The sequence below is a fragment of the Sinohyriopsis cumingii genome, chromosome 17 (assembly GCF_028554795.1).
Source record: "Sinohyriopsis cumingii isolate HCF-2022 chromosome 17, ASM2855479v2, whole genome shotgun sequence".
Lineage (NCBI taxonomy): Eukaryota > Metazoa > Mollusca > Bivalvia > Unionida > Unionidae > Sinohyriopsis > Sinohyriopsis cumingii.
This window is the reverse complement of record NC_142977.1, coordinates 32415048-32433529: the sequence shown is the minus strand read 5'-3', so window position 1 is coordinate 32433529 and position 18482 is coordinate 32415048. Positions and strand designations below refer to the sequence as shown.

The 18482-nt window shown below is 40.7% G+C and overlaps 1 protein-coding gene across 2 annotated transcripts in view; it reads right to left on the bottom strand.

Moving 5' to 3' along the window:
* Nucleotides 1-554: 554 nt before the first annotated feature.
* Nucleotides 555-18482, bottom strand: part of LOC149778371 (sulfiredoxin-1-like) — a 31053-nt gene continuing 13125 nt past the window's right edge. For both annotated transcript variants that reach the window (XM_089939189.1, XM_089939190.1), the window contains exon 3: nucleotides 555-890. In XM_089939189.1, the coding sequence (XP_089795315.1) occupies nucleotides 681-890 (210 nt within the window). In that variant the 3' untranslated portion in view covers nucleotides 555-680. The remainder of the gene's footprint in view (nucleotides 891-18482) is intronic.

Genomic DNA, 18482 nt, shown 5'->3' with positions numbered 1-18482 from the left:
AGATGAAGGTATAAGTGTATCTAGACACCTGCGTGATTGGCACCAACACCGTTTTTTTTTAAACTGTTTTTTTTTTAAATACTCTTGTACTTTTATAATGCAACTTCCTAGTAAAGAACACACTACTGGGACATTAACACTACCGATTGCAAATATATGGAGGAAAGAAAGAAAGAAAGATATATGGAAAGATTGGGTCATATGTGGCAGAAGCCATTCATCGTGGAAATGGGTCCTACTTCGGTATCTAGTAACAAATGCCAAGGGAGGCAATCAACGCAACTGAGGAAAGTAGTGCTGCCTGCTTCCCTCCATTATCTACTTACATAATTATTCATGTAATATTTTGAAAATTTCAGCTATTTTCAAGCTGAAACAGTAACATTTTAATTGAAAAAAGAGACAGTAAGCAAATTTAGGCACAAGGACCCCCTTCTCCTTTTCTAAGCATCGAACGTTAGTAGAATGTCACTGATCCGCACAGAGAAACGGAAAATCCGTTTGATCAATGAACACGTATGGATTTTATTAAAAGCAAAAAATGAAAGCCATCGTAAAAGTCCGCACTTTACTGTGGTTTTTTTTTTTATTCCTTACATTTAGCCAATCGAGAACAGATCCTCCAAGCATTATTCAATTTATATATGTACATATACGGTGTTTTCTTCCTTCTCCCGACCTCATAACAAATCTGGGGTTGAACCACCTAGGTACACTCTCAAGTCCGTGACAGTAGAGTGGAATAATTTGCATGGTATTGTCTCGAAACCGAGTCTTTTATATGCTTCGTATCGATGACAACCTCCAAACGAGTAGAAATAGTCCCCTCCTTGGCGACCTTTAATCCACAGCACGTCAATGGGTGGCACAAGGTTTGTGGAGTGTGGATTCTATAATAATAATAATAATAATAATAATAATAATCATCATCATCAATGTCGCCATCGTCGTTGTCATCATCATCGTCATCATAACAACAATGACAAGAGACAATGATATAAACGCTAACGATATGATAGTGAAAATGGTAACGAATAAAATGATGCTAATAAAGACTAGAAACTAAAGTAAAACTATATCCGAACTATTTTCTCTATATATTATTAATAACAAAATCTTAACAAAATCCTTTCCTTAATCCTGAAAGAAATATTAAAAACATCTAGAAACTTAATAGATGTTCTGCACATCAAAATGTCCAAATATAATCTCTCCGCTTATATAGCCCCGCCAATAGTTACATAAATCCAATAAATTTTATTCGGATTGCATTTTTCGGTAGAAGGATAACTATACCCTCAGTCTCTTGCTCAAAGTGTTCTGATTATTTTCCGGATGGAAGCCACCTCGAATCTTGGTCCAGAAGGGTCATAATTAGGCCAGACATCAAGCAAGTGCACATGCGCTACAAAATGGGCTATCAAGTAACTCAGGACTGTTACAACCAAAAGCTTCCTTGATACTGACAAAATTCCCTAAAGAATGAGAGCAACAGATTCTTGAAGATTAATACGGTAAAGTAAAATTTCACATTTGGACGGCCGTTGCATCCATTCTACTCTGATTAAGGCCACTTGATGCACAATGCTACTATATAATCAGCTAACCAAGGACCTGAACGGATTCTTGGTGGGATTGATTTAATTTAAGCTGACATGATACATTCCCTAATGGCTACCACGAGAGACAGGAGTGAATATCGCTCTCGATCAAAGAGTATAATGGCAAAAATCGAAGTCTAATGTAATGAATATAAAGTCACTATTCATTTGTTACATGATCGTTATTTGAATTACTTAAGACTTAATGGGTAAAAAAGCAAAACTCCATGAAGAGAGTACCATTAACATAGTCCTAAAATATGTTTCAAGTACCACGTCGTAGAAAGTGATCACAGAAGCTGACGAAAGAGCAATACTGTGCTTTCTTGGGCTGTATGGTGACAACTGTGTAAAATGAATTAGACGATTCGCGTTTCTAATACTTCCCAACGTTGCAGGTTTCTAATGGAAAGCATTTTGTTTTATTTAGCAAACGGAGCTGTGCCCTATTTGCTGATCTTCAAGCTATAAAGGCTTTTCTTCTAATTTAAAGGAAATTAAATCAAAGGAATGACAGTACTGTAGTGATAATCGCTATTAAATAGTGATCTCAAATAATAGATGGTGTGTACAGTGAAGTTTCCAGCTGTTGCCATTAACATGTAATATGGTACACGGACAAAAGTTACACACGAACAGCTAATAAGTTGTACTCGAAGATCTAATAAGTGACACACATTACAGCTGAATGCTAGCTTTTCATCATTGTGCCAGTAAGGTGATCGATCAACAAAACGCCAGTACTGGCATATTACTCTGGTAACAGAAAACAGCGAAAGCAACAAGTTTTGTAACATTAAACAAATAATTTATTTCTCTAGATACAAAGTGAAAAATTAGAAGAACGTTTTTTAGAGTAATGAGAATAAATCCCAAATAGTAATAAACGATCTATCACAAATTCAAAAGTATAGAGTTCCGAATGAATTTCAGTGGGGTTCCGAATGAATTCCAATAATGAATGTGCTGATATGCCCGAAGCCTCGAATGTGTTAATGTGTCGGCTGTCTTTATGTATCACAATGATATAATCCGAAATGGCCTTGAATGGATATATAGTAATTCCGAAACAGTGGTTTAGTCCTAAATCCATGAGCACTTTGTAATTCCAGTGAGTAATTCAAATAAATAAACCCTCTCCAATAAAAACTGAACACAACAATAGGGCTTATTACACCTTGGATGTAAAAGATAGGAATGGGTAATTATATTTACCCTACCTTTATGTAAAAACTAAGACATAAAAACCCCGCAAAAAACAACAACAAGACCCTCCCACCCCGAAACAAAACAGGCTGCGGGTAATTTTCCCATTAAATTCATTTCCAAAACATTCCAAGCTGCAAACAAGGCCATGTCTTTTACTAAGCAGGTTTTTCCCAAGGGGAATAATTATGTCATGGACTCAGAAATAAGCAAATATATTTACCGCCAAGAGATGATAATCTAAATATATAACCAACAATGATAGCTATGTAATATATGTTTACAAAATAAATGCCAATAGTGAGGTAGGCTTTTACAATCTAGTCATGAACAAAAAATTAAACACATAATATAGATATAAATAAGAACTAAAAGTATAATATGTGCTGCCATGACAAAGACGCTCTTTGATTTTGTGCATCAATAATAAACATTAAAGCAAACGTTTGATACATGTTGACAATGGCGTGGAGTCGATACGATCACCAGAAGCACATGCATGGGAACCAATGATACGTTATTGTGTATGGCGTACAACAGACTACAAGCCATTCAATGTGTTTATTTGGAACTTATTTTGAGCCACTGTTAAACTTGATGCAGTACTGTTCAACATACTCATTTTAAGAGTTTGTTATGCACTCGCTTCCTTATAGTGAACCTCAAGTGTTCATATCCAGCAGGCTGATTTTTGGTGACAAGATGATATCATAGAAAACGGTTATAACAGTGCAAGTGTCCATATCAGGCTTGCTGATTTGGTGACAAGTTGATATCATAGAGGACTGAGATAACAGTGCAAGTTTCCCTATCCATCATGCTTATATGGTGAAAAGTAGATCTTATAATATATATAGTAATGGTTGCACTACAGTACAGAATCGATGTAAATATATATAGTAATGATTGCACTACAGTACATAATCAATGTAAATATATATAGTAATGATTGCACTACAGTACAGAATCAATGTAGATATATATAGTAATGATTGCACTACAGTACATAATCAATGTAAATATATATAGTAATGATTGCACTACAGTACAGAATCAATGTAGATATATATAGTAATGATTGCACTACAGTACAGAATCAATGTAAATATATATAGTAATGGTTGCACTACAGTACAGAATCAATGTAAATATATATAGTAATGGTTGCACTACAGTACAGAATCGATGTAAATATATATAGTAATGGTTGCACTACAGTACAGAATCAATGTAGATATATATAGTAATGATTGCACTACAGTACAGAATCGATGTAAATATATATAGTAATGGTTGCACTACAGTACAGAATCAATGTAGATATATATAGTAATGATTGCACTACAGTACAGAATCAATGTAAATATATATAGTAATGGTTGCACTACAGTACAGAATCAATGTAAATATATATAGTAATGGTTGCACTACAGTACAGAATCAATGTAAATATATATAGTAATGGTTGCACTACAGTACAGAATCGATGTAAATATATATAGTAATGGTTGCACTACAGTACAGAATCGATGTAAATATATATAGTAATGATTGCACTACAGTACAGAATCGATGTAAATATATATAGTAATGGTTGCACTACAGTACAGAATCGATGTAAATATATATAGTAATGGTTGCACTACAGTACAGAATCGATGTAAATATATATAGTAATGGTTGCACTACAGTACAGAATCTGCATTGCCAATCAAGTCAAAGTATACATACATATATATATATATATATATATATATATATATATATATATATATATATATATATATATATATATATATATATATATATATATATAGTAATGGTTGCACTACAGTACATAATCACTGTAAATATATATAGTAATGGTTGCACTACAGTACAGAATCAATGTAAATATATATAGTAATGGTTGCACTACAGTACAGAATCAATGTAAATATATATAGTAATGGTTGCACTACAGTATAGAATCAATGTAAATATATATAGTAATGGTTGCACTAAAGTATAGAATCAATGTAAATATATATAGTAATGGTTGCACTACAGTATAGAATCAATGTAAATATATATAGTAATGGTTGCACTACAGTATAAAATCAATGTAAATATATATAGTAATGGTTGCACTACAGTATAGAATCAATGTAAATATATATAGTAATGGTTGCACACACAGTGCAGAATAAATGTAAATATATATAGTAATGGTTGCACTACAGTATAGAATCAATGTAAATATATATATAGTAATGGTTGCACTACAGTATAAAATCAATGTAAATATATATAGTAATGGTTGCACTACAGTATAGAATCAATGTAAATATATATATATATATATATATATATATATATATATATATATATATATATATATATATACATACATATATATATAGTAATGGTTGCACACACAGTGCAGAATCAATGTAGATATATATATAGTAATGGTTGCACTACAGTACAGAATCTGCATTTCAATTTTCTGACATAGCACATATCGCTACAATTCATCCTTTCCCATAATTCTGCCTAGCAGTTATCGCCTTCTGTCCGAATCAGTTAACAATAATCGTCAGTAAATGGATCTCCAAAGATAACAAACCCACTTCAGTTAATTTGTATTACACTGTAAGAATCAGGCAACAACTAAATAAAGGGCGCTTGGTTTCATCGGACCTTTGGCTTAAGTTTTACTTTGGTACGTTTGGTTTGATCTAATGTTTTTCCGCTCATTAACAAAAGTTTGATGATCGTCCGCCCTGTCAATAATGGTGTCCCATGAATATTCGATGAAGCATGTCTGCCAACTTCTATTTAAAAGATAATCCAATATAAAATATGCTTCAAGTTAATGTCAGACTTATTAGTTGGCCATTCAATTGTCCTTTCAGTTCTAATTCAGCTAGTTATATAGTCTCATCTCAGGCGTGGAATGTTTAAGCAGTATAAAATCTCCACCAGAACTTTAAAAATGGAACCGTTTCCTAGGCGCCAATAAACTCATTACTTACATTCAGCAAGCACAAACCGTACAAACAGTAGAAAGGCTTTTATTCGTCACTGAATGATAGAAACCTATTAAATGACAACTACCTTTAGGCACATAATTTCATGGAACATTTAAATCTTGAAACACTTGGAAATACATGTCATGAAGGTTACTTTGATGCTAAATGACAGTTCTGCCTAATATAGGATATCACCACGAAAAGCTACAAAACTAGACTGTTCATTGTTACAGTGCATAGTGACTGGCTAATAATGCAAGTTGGAAGACATTAGTTGAACAACTTTAACTATGAGATATTCCTTGTTTATTGACGAAGTGGAATTAGCACGACAGCACATATACAGGCTGAAAGTAGTGAATGGGGGCACTTTAACCTCAATGGGAATTAGCATTAAAAACACCCCTGGGTCACTTTAGCCTCAATGGGAAATATAACATTACGAAAACACCTGGGGCACTTTAGCCTCAAGGGAATTTAACATGGGAAAATTTTTTGGGTCTGTTGAGCCTCAAGGGGAATTTAACACGGGAAAATTTTTTGGGTCTGTTGAGCCTCAAGGGGAATTGAACATGGAAAATAATCTTGGGTCTGTTGAGCCTCAATGGGAATTGAACATAGGGAATAAATTGTGGGACTGTCTAGGGACAAGGGGAATTGAACAAGGGATTGTTTTAAAAATAAAAAAGATGGGATAGGCAATTGAAAGTCTATCTCTTTTCGAGAGTTGTGGGTGGCCCTGAAAAGGGCCTATGGGTTTATATATGCCCCTAACATAAAGGGCATCTGTGACTTCTTCTTGTCCTTAGGCTTCGTCTCACTGTAGGACCGTAAATCAGGACTCTTTTGAGGCATCCTTGCCTCTCCGCATAAATCCTACGTATCCATAGGTTGCTGGCGGTCCTATGGACAACTGTCCATTCGGATCGGACGTACATCGGTATGTCCGTCCTGAACATCATTGTTGACACAAGGGTGGAAGATTCAACGTCAGTCCACATGCTGAGGCGACGAGAACAGGTAAATCAATGCAGTGAACTGCGCTTATTTATAGGTAGAGGAAGGATTGAAACGGATTGAGTTCACTGACCAATCCAAACACGCCTTACAAAATTCAGTCAGCTCGCATCCAATCCGAAGAGAGCAGTCTGTGACGTCACGTGGTCTATATAGATTCGCTAGCGCCTGTGTGCAGTCAATCTATGCGACAGTTATTCAACATGACGGAAACTCAGAAAACGATCAATTGGGGTGCACCAGCAATGGAGACTACCCAAGGGAACCCGGACTTACTTTCAGAAGAGGTAAATTGGGATTTTGTGGATTTTCTTACCTCGCAAGAATTTGTTCTGGAACCTTCGTCACCTTCTTCATTACCGCACGTGGAGAATTTTAGACAGAGACAGAAAGAAGAATTGGAGAAATTTATACAACGACAAAAGGAAGCGGAACAAGCTTTTCTTTTACAGCAACAACAGCAAGAAGAGGTAAGAAAAAAACAAGAAGAAGAAGCAGCAAAGAAACAAGAGGGTGAAAATCAAACGGTCACGGTACTGTTAGACATTTTAGCGGAGTTAAGAAGTCTGAAACAAATGTATCAGACTTCTTTATCACGACCGAAGAGAATACGACCTTCCCGAAGTAAACACGCCAACCCTGTGACTAAGCCTACCGTACCACCCTTAGTGATTTCAACCAAATCATCATCATCAGAAGTAGGCCTCGGCCGTGGCAAAGGCTTAAGGCAGTTAAAGTTGATTGCTTAAACTCACCCCTACACCAAAAACCAAAGGCCCTTTTCAGGGCCACCCACTTTTCTCGAAAAGAGATAGACTTTCAATTGCCAATAACTCAACAAAAAAAAAAAACAAAAAAAAAACAAACCATTTTACCGCTATAGTACGTGTATATGAGTGCGTGAGTGTAGCTTCTTATTTAAAACCAAAACTCAAAGACACTTACCTTTTTATACCTAATTTATTCTTTTATAAATAGTTACAATCCAATTCACAATTCACAACAGAGCACTTTAAAAAGTACATTCACTTCTTCTGTCTCACTGTTTAGTCTCTCTGTTTTTTAAATTTCTTCACCGTCACAGTCTTTTCCTCCTCTTCCTCCTCACTTTCTCCCTTCTTCTTTTCTTCTCCTGTTTCTTTTTCTTCACCTGTCTGCTATCTTCCTCCTCTTCTTCTTCCTCTGAAGAATCCCTCTCTTCTTCTGACTCCTCTTGTTTCTTTTTTGGGCAATCTGGAGACCAATGTCCTTTTTCTTGACAATAATAACAGGTATCTTGACTTTTGTCTCTTTTAACCCCTGTTTTTCTTTTTTGACGGTCTGGACACTCTGAAGACCAATGCCCTTTCTTCTGATAGATATAGCAAGTATCTTCACATTTATCTCGAAAAGAAGGAGAGTAGTCCGAAGGCTGGTCTGAAGAAAATTTTCTAATGACCCCTCGCAAAGCTCTGATGAAACGTTCGATTTGGCTAGTCTCTTCCATGGTTGTGCTCGGTTAGAGAGTGAAATGAATAGTGAAAGGACAAGACACACACTCTTTTATATACGCTGGTCTGCCATGACTATAAATTAGTCCATGCTTTTTAAATTTTAGTCATTTAACGTTTTTCACTCAAGGTGAAACGATCCAGTTCATTTGAGAAGAAAGAAGAAAGTAAGAGGCAGAAACGTGATCTATCGCCTCGTACCAGAGCTGAAGTCTTGGCACAAATTCATGCCAGTGATTTTGAAGAGGACATGAGTGAACCAGAATCCGAACCCTCTAAACAAAGTTCACCACCCTTAGTTAACCCTGAAAAGTACTATTCCATTCGAGAGACAGAAAAGCGCTCCTCTAGAAAATTTAGAACCACGGCTTACAAATACAAGGTGAAGTTTAAAGATTTCAAGGCCGAAGTACCGTTAGAGAAAGCAGAAGGGTTCATCACCGGGGTGTGGGATTCTTTACTCACCACACTCAAGCGACAATGTCAACCCAAAGAAGACGATCGCTTGAGACTTTCCATACAACACGACGGTTTGAAATCCCCTGTTTGGATCGAGTTTAGCAGCCCTGCAGAATTGACCGCTTCCAAAGTCATGGACAAGATTCATCACGTGCAACAATCCAATGACCAGTTTGACATCACCGATGGAAAAGCCACATTGGACATGACCCACGTCTCTCCTCCTCAAGGGACTGGCCGCAGAAAGATCTTATTGGTAAACGACCTTAGCAGCACCAAAAAGAGTCTCGTCCGAATTAACAACCCTCAAGACCAGATGTTTTTAGACAGGGCTATCGTAGTGGGACAAACCTATGCTAACAAGAATGACACGGCAGAATGGAAAAGAGCCTGGAAAACTATTCGACAATCGGACCGAGCCAAACAACGAAGTGAAGCAGAACTTCTGTTGCAACAAGCCGGCCTGTCCAAAGACACACCCTGTGGCATTCCTGAAATGCAAACATTGCAAGATGTCCTAGCTCCACGCTACACCTTGAACGTGCACCCTCAAGAAATGCGTGGGCCTCTGTTGTTTCGAGGGAAAGACTTTAAGGATGGAAAATACATTCATGTCTATTATCACGATGACCATTTCGATACCATTACCACTATCACCGGATTCCTGGGATATGCTTATTACTGTGAGAAATGTAACCATGGTTATAACAATCGAGAACAACACAAACATTGTGGATCGAAATGCTCAGGATGTTTGGCCTCTCCACCCTGTCTGAACGAAGGGCAAGAACCAGTGCATTGTTCTGCTTGTCTGCGCACGTTTGTCAGCCCTGCCTGTTACCAACAACATCTGAAGACGCAAGGTTCACAGCAGAAATGTACTTGTCAACTCCTGAGATTGTGCCCTACGTGTGGACAAGGCATACGTACCAACAGTGCCAAGGCACACGTATGTTCAGGAAAGAAAAAATGTTACATTTGTCACCACATCGTGGACTTGGAACACCAATGCTACGTGCAAAAATACCAACCCCAACCAGAGAAAGAGGATGGTCACAAGAAGAAAGGCAATTTCATCCTTTTCGATTTCGAATGCATGCAAGAGACTGGCATTCACATTCCTAATTTCTGCGTGGCTCATCGAGCGTGCGAGAAGTGCATTCAAGAACCTATCTTCAGTCATTGCCCTCACTGCAGCAAGATTCCTAGAGGACGTGAAAAAATCTTTCCGGGACCGAACACGCTAGCCAATTTTGCCCAATGGGTCTTAGACCCCATCGACAAGACGTGGAGCCAAGAGGACATCGAACGTTACGGAGATTGTCATCGTCATGCCACGGTGATGGCTCACAATTTCTCCGGATACGATGGACAGTTTCTTTTGAGATACTATACGGAACAAGGCACCGAGCGTCCTAAAGTCACTTTCAACGGAGCCAAAATCATTTTCATGCAAGTGGGACAAGTACAGTTTAAATATTCGATGAGTTACTTGCCCATGCCTTTGAGCCGAATGTCTAAAACATTTGGAATGACAGAAATGGCTAAAGGGTACTTTCCACACTTTTTCAATACGGAAGCCAATCAACACGCCGTTCTACCCCATTTACCTGAGGCTCACTATTACGACCCTGACAACATGCGTACCAAACAACGAGAAGCTTTCTACGCTTGGTACCAGGCTAACGCCTCGGACCCTTTCGACTTTCAGGAAGAAATGTTAAAGTATTGTCGTTCCGACGTGGACATTTTACGACGTTGCTGTGGAAAATTTCGAGAACTGTTCATGGAACACGGAGGGGTCGATCCTTTGAAAGAAGCTTGCACCATTGCCAAAGCGTGTTCCTTAGTGTATCGACAACGATTCATGCCTGAAAACACCGTAGCTGTCATCAGTCCTCAAACGACCAACTATGTCAAACGTCAATACTCGGTCAAAGCCCTACGTTGGTTACATTACTTGTGCGACAAGGAAGACAAATGGATTCAGCATGCCCGCAACGGAGGGGGCGAAAAGACCATCGGAACGCATTCGGTCGATGGATGGGACTTAGAAAACCCCAAGATCGTGTACGAGTTTAACGGTTGCTTATTTCACGGATGTCCTGTTTGTTACCCTGACCGTGGCACTAAAAATCAGTTTTTGCAACGAACCATGGAAGACTTGTACCAGGCCACTTGTCAGCGACGCCTAAAGTTAGAACAGGAAGGATACCAAGTGTTGGAAATGTGGGAACACGAATACGATCACCGTTTGAAAACTGATCCCGAATTTAAACGCCTCGTGGAAAGTTTCAAGTTCATGGACCCCCTGAACCCAAGGGATAGTTTGTACGGAGGAAGGACCAATGCCACCTGTTTTGCTGTACCAAGCCGACGAAGAGAAAGGAGAAGAAATCAAATACTTGGACTGTGTTCGCTGTATCCCTACGTATGCAAATATTGTCGCTTTCCTGCAAGGCACCCACAATTGTTCACGGAACACATCGACCTGAAAAACATTCGACAATACGAAGGCTTGATCAAGAGCAAAGTTTTGCCTCCCAAGGACTTGTACCATCCCGTCTTCCCACACCATTGCCAAGGCAAATTGATGTTTCCTTTGTGCCGTACTTGTGCCGAAACGTGCAACCAAGATCAGCCTTGTCAGCACACCCAGGAAGAACGGGCTTCGACGGGAACCTGGGTCAGCGTAGAATTGTTCAAAGCTCTGGACATGGGATATCAACTGTTAGAAGTGTACGAAATTTGTCACTTTCCCAAGACACAACAATACCACAAGGGTGACCCCACGCAGAAAGGCATTTTCGCAGACTACGTGGATGCCTTTTTGAAACTGAAACAAGAAGCCAGTGGCTATCCTTCCTGGTGTCACACTCCCGAAGACCAAAAGACATTCAAAGAGAAATACTGGGCACAAGAAGGCATTACTTTAGATCACATCGAGAAAAACGAAGGCAGGCGATCGTTTGCCAAAGTGATGTTAAATTGCTTGTGGGGTAAAATGGCACAACGTCCGTGTTTACCCAAGACGGAGTATTTGACAGAACCTTCCCGCTACTTTCAGATGATTCACGACAAAACCAAATTCATGAAACACGTGGACGTCGTTCGCGAGGATTTGATCTTGGTCAATTACGAAGAAGATCTGGACTTTGTACAAGACGACCCTTTTGGAAATGTCATCATTGCGGCTTACATGACAGCTCACGCTCGCTTAAAATTGTACGAAGCTTTAGAACTGTTAGGTGACCGCGTCCTGTACTTTGACACGGACAGTTGCATTTACATCCATCACCCGAGTCAACAGCACCCTGACATCGAAGGAGACCGTTTAGGAGCCTGGAGAGACGAGCATCCCGACGACAAGATTCTAAGTTTCGTCAGTGGCGGTCCAAAAAATTACGGCTACGAATACCGGGACCCACAAGGAGAAGTGCACACGAAGTGTAAAGTGAAAGGATTGACTCTGAATTATCGTACCAGTCGTGTGGTCAACTTTGGGGTATTGAAAGAAGCCTTGCAATCTGGAGAGGATGAACATTTTAAAGTGACCACCTATCAGCCCAACAAGATTGTACGTTTACCCACTCACCACATCGTCAGTCGACCCTTGGAAAAAGTCTATCAAATCGTGTACCAGAAGCGAGTGCGACTTCCCAATCATTTCACCTTGCCGTATGGACACGCCGGTATTGGTCTGTATATAAAAAGGAACCCATGGCAAGATCGATAGTTCATTGTGACTACCAAGACCAAGTGAACAAGATGAATACTTTCAGAGAAACGCAAAACAAGTTTAGAAAGGCACAATTCAAGTTTGGGGCTTCTGAAGTGGAATGCGATTGTGAGCTTTGCGATGGGAACGACGCTGTACGCTGTGACCTTAGTGATGCCGTAAAGCATCATGGGAACTTTGTTCTCACTACCCCTATCATGGAAAGTGATGCTGTGCGTGTCAAACCTGAGGGATGCGAAAGCGATGCCTCCCGTCCTCTTGGACACTTTACTGGGTTTCGTTTTAAAGGCGGATGTTCACCTTCACGTTTACCCCCCTATGGATGTCATCCAGCCCTGAGCAAACTCCTGTCCATGTCACCCAACCCTCATCGAAACGAACCTGTGAAAGACGAATATTCGTTCCCTGTACGTTTGTCGGAATACTGCGACTTTGAAAATCGTCTTCAATCGTTCAAAGGAAAATGGCCTAAGCATCTGGGAGGACCGACCCCCGAAGAATTAGCCAGAGCCGGATTGTTCTACTTGGGCGAAGGAGATAAAGTCAAGTGCTTCAGTTGCGGTGTGTCACTTCACCACTGGGAACCACAATATTCGGCCTACCTAGAACATGCTCGATGGTCACCGAATTGTCATTACTTACCCTTAGTGGGACCGAGACATTGAAGTAACTTACCATAATCTGTTTATGGATACTTTACAAGAGAACATTCGCACTTTGCCTGTGGAGTTGAGAGAAAGGATTTACCGAGAATTGGTCAAAATACAAGTGAAACGTAAAGAACAACTGCATCCGTTACGTCACCAGATGTTTAATCACTGGTACCTGAATGCTATAAATGGACTGATTCAGTTGAAAGTGTTCCATTGGACAGACATTGATCAACAACCCCCTGGTTTTAAAAAGGATTGGTTTGCTATTGATGATTCTATCTACTACAATGTAAGAGGAAGAGTTAACGAATTAACGACATCTTTTACACAATGTCAACTTAGTGAAAGAGGAAACTTCTGAACGAAATGTAATGTGTAACTTAGTGACTAAACGATTTAAATTTGGCACTGAAGTAAAACCATGTCTGTGCAAACGGTACATTTCTTGTGTTAGAAAGAGGATTTAGTATGACCTATTCATCGATACTTTGCTAGAGAACATTCGTGCTTTGCCTGTGGAGTTGAGAGAACGCATTTACCGAGATCAAAATACAAGTCAAACGTAAAAAACAGTTGCATCCGTTACGTCACCAGATCTTTAACCACTGGTACCTGAATGGTATAAGAGAACTGATTCGTCAGAAATTGTTTCAGTGGTCAGACCTTGTTCAAAACTTCCAGGGCCCCTATGATCCACGTGTTCATCATTTTGGTTACTTCGAGATTCACCTAGTGCAACGCATTGAGGAAGAGAAGTTAAAGGATTACCCACATATTTTACGTGGAATCTACTTAGCGGAAGAGGAAACTTCTAAACAAGCTCTGACGTTTCGGTTACAGTATGCAAGATTTAGATTCCCCACTGGAGAACGAAGATCGCTGGGTAGAAAGTACGTGTATTGTTTCCGAAATAAAGAGACCATAAAAACAGGCTGCCATGCCACGACTTATGTCACATGTAATTGAACAGATTCCGTGGAAGGAACTCAATGACCATATTCAAACCGTGGATCATTGCCATCAATTATTACAAGAACTGTATCCATTCAATTTGGGTCGACAAGTGGTGTGTCTTAGTGACTTGTTTTCTGGGATTTCGTTTACCAGCCGATTCCTTGTGCACTTTTTACGAACAGTACTTACCACCCCAATGGCCTTAAATGGTCACGAAAGACTCCTTTTGCTCAAAGCCTTACGTTTTCATCTGGATACTTCTCGACCTGAACAGGAAAAAAAGATTTGTCAACTTTTAGCTACCGAAGACGTGTATGACGATGTGTGTGTAGCTTGTGACTTACACCCCCATTGGACAGATGTCCGTGACTGGAAAAAAGGGGGTTTTGAGGCTTGGACCCAAGAAGTGGCCCAGTATGCACGAGAGTTGTTCAAGGAAAAAAGTCACTTTTCAACCTGTGTTAGTGACAATACCAGAAGAACCCGTCACCAGGACAGGACTGTCGTGGACATCCCTCAAAGACCCTTTCGGGAGGACACTTGTGTGACCTTACCCCCTATAGAACTGGTCAGAACATTACCCAAACATGTTGTACAGACACTTGATTTTATTCCACGTTGATGGTTATCATGTGCCTTTTATCGTTGTACTTAAGCCTTTGGCTTTTATGTATTTTTGTCTTTCGTGTTCATATTTAAAACATTCAATAAACGTGTCCTGAAAAAAGTATATAAACTCTTGTCTTGTTTGTTTTCGTGTCACAAGTGACATTCCTCACACTATGGCTACCTCTGCCGTCTCTAGTCCCTCTTCCTCCACTGTCAAAGTCATCGACGAACACTTAGATCGTGCCAGTTGGGAGGCTTTGTATCTACGCCATCCCTTTAACATGCTCATTGCTGGACCTAGCGGTTCAGGCAAAACCGAATTCGTCAAACGCCTGATCGAACATAAACATCATTTGATCGATTGTCCACCTCAACGCATCGTGTGGTGTTACAAAGAGTGGCAATCCGCGTACAGCCTCTTGCGAGAAAGTCAAGGCGATTCCATCGTGTTTGTGGAAGGCATTCCTAAAGAAGACGACGGCATCGTCTCTGACTCCTGTCAAACCCATTTGGTCATTTTTGACATGTTAGGAGAAGACGAAGAAGAAATTAAACTGTGGTTCACGCGCAAAGGGCATCATCGTAATGCCAGTGTCGTTTACATTACTCAAAATTTGTTTCAACAAAGTGAAGCCCATCGCACCATCAGTCTCAATGCGCATTACGTGGTCTTGTTTAAAAGCCCTCGAGATAAATCGCAAGTGCAAATCTTAGCCAAACAGTTAGGGACACCTTGGCTGACTCAGGCGTACGACGATGCCACTCAAACTCCACACGGCTATTCCCTTGTCGATTTGAAACCTACGACCCCCGATAATTTGCGATTTCGTACCCACTTGTTTTACCACTGGTGCCAAGACGGAGAGCCTATCCTGTACACGTCTCCGTCCTCGACTTAACTTCATTCCACAAAAACAATCTATAAAAACCTCAGACACTTTTCGTCTGTCTCACACACATTTTGAACATGACGTCCCTTCAGTCGCATCTTCCCGTCAAATTGATTCGTGCCTTGTATGGCATCAGTCGAGAAAGAAATCCACAAACACGAGCTCGTGTCTTAGAAGCTAGTCTCAAAGAAGTCTTACGATGGTTCACGGTGACGGCACGTCAATTACTACACGGGATCATTCAAATTCCTCATCAAACCAAACGCTTTTTTGATGGAAGTAAAGTCGCTTTGACCCAACTGGCCGATCCCCGCATCGACACTCAAACCAAAAAACAAATCATTTTGAAACCTGGAGGGAGCGGTACTCTAGGAGGGGTCATCATTCGCTCTCTTTTAAGATGCGATCCTAATGCCCCCAAAGTTCTCCCCAAGAAAAAAGTCAAACGAAGCTCCAAGAAGAAGAAAAAGACCAGGTCCCCAAGGAGACCCGTGTCTCCAAGAACTTCTCCAGTGGCGGGACCCTCCTCTTACCAGACACCACCCCGGAAAAAGAAAAGAAGCCCCCAGAAAAAGAAACAGAAAAAAGGCGCCCAGAAAAAGAAAAGTCCACAGAAGAAAACTAGTCGCAAGAGAGGCACTTCGGCCAGGACGCAACCTTACACTCGCAAAGCACGACCTGCCACCGCGGTGACCGCGTCTCCGGTAGCCTCAGGTTCATTCACTTCTCCGTTGATGTCACCAAGAACTGAAGAGTACTTGGAGACGTTGATCACACCAAGAACTTCTCCGTTGATGGCCCCAAGAACTTCTCCAGTGGCAGGACCCTCCAATTTAGTGGCAGTGGCCGCTGCTCACAAAGTACCTTCTCCCAAAATCAAAGTCCAAGAAAGATCGGGCATGTTACAAAGTTTACTGGATTTGTCCAAGCAAGAACTGGCTCGATTTAGTCCGTTACGTACCCCTGCACGACGTGTCATGCCTGTCCTGAAGTTAATACGACGTAAAGACAATCAGTGGCGACGCGTTCCAGTATAAAAAAGGTGTGTGACCGAGTAAGGGGATCAGTGTTTTGGTGCTCCTGAAGATGTCACCCTCCAGAAAACATCCCTCTTCTAAACAACCCCAAGGAAAGAAAAGGAAAGGACTGCCTCCTCGTTTAGTCAAACATGGGGACATGTTATCTGTCCTGTCCAAAGCTTCTCCACCCCTACGAAAAAAACTCATTCAATCAGCTTCCAAAGAGGTCATCGATACCGTGTGCGAATGTTGTTTGAACGTGTTGAAAGGCACGATCCCTTTGTCCAAACACCAGAAACAATACTTAGGCAAACATCGTCACGTTCTTCGCCAAATGGTTAAAAAAATATTCCCCTTGGCCAAAAGAAGAAGAGGTTGGTCCAACGTGGAGGCATTTTACCCCTCTTGCAAGGTCCCTTACTGAAAAGAGTCTTGGGAACCATGTTGGGAGGACTGGTGGGAGCAAGATAAAAAGGCCCTCTGAAATCCCAAGATCTCAGAATCGACCCTTGACAACCCCATGGAAGGACGAAAACTAGCTTTAGTGCCTTACAAACGATGGATGGAATACCATCGTTGGCAAGAACAACGCACCCCGCATTTACCTCCTAATACCCATCTGAGCGAGATGTCCCAGTTACAACACGAATTTTAGTCCTTGATGGATCGCCAAGATTTGTCCGAAACAGAAAAATCGCAAAAGTACGGTCAACTCTTGCAACGACTGCAACTCTTTAAACAGAAAGCTTTAGACGAAACAGCTCTACCCACTCTGAAAGATTTTAAGACCTTGATGAAAAGTACAACACCATCATCAGTACCACCACCACTACCAGTGACCAAGACAGAAAAGGAGAAGAAGAGGAAGGGTTTCAAACTCCACCAGAAAAAGTACGCAAGTTAACAACACCACCTACCTCCAGTATTGGATGGATTAAAAAGATGATGACCACCCCTTCTTCATCACAAGAGAAAAAGAAAGTGAAGACAGAAGTGAAGACAGAAGTGAAACAAGAACCGATATCCCCTGTTCCGACATCCTCCTCTTCGTCACCTATTGCCGGTCGCACACGCAAAGCATTGCAATCCAAGAAAGTACCCCAAGAGAAAAAGAGTAGCATCTTCCAAGAGTTGGTGCCTTATTAACACACAAACCAACAAATGGAAAAAGTGTTAGCCAACATTTACTACGATCCCTCCCATCCTGCAGGTTACGCAGGAGTTCAAAAATTGTATCGTGCTGCCAAAACGCGACTGAAAAGTCTCCGTTTACTGCAAGTGCAACGATGGTTACAAGAACAAGCTACCTACACTTTACACAAACCCATTCGACGCAAGTTTTCCAGAAGTCGCACCCGAGTGGAAGGCATCGATCATCAATGGCAAGCCGATTTAGCCGATGTCTCCCATTTGGCCAGCTACAATCGCGGCTACAAATATTTGTTTTGTGTCATCGATGTCTTTTCCAAATTTGCCTGGGTCGTGCCCTTGACTTCCAAATCGAGCAGCGAGTTAGTGCGAGCCCTGCAACGGGTGTTGAAACAAAGCGGTCGTCACCCTCTTCGATGGCAAACGGACAAAGGTACCGAATTTCTGAACCAAGCTTTCCAAAAAGAATTAAAGAAACGTGACATTCATTTTTTTACCACCGAGAATCCCGAAACCAAAGCCAGCATCGTGGAACGTTTTCAACGCACTTTGAAAGAACGCATGTGGAAATATTTTACGCATCACCACATTCTGAAGTACATCGACATCTTACCGCACCTGGTGCAAGCGTACAACCAATCTTATCATCGAAGCATTGGACGTGCCCCGCAAGACGTGACTC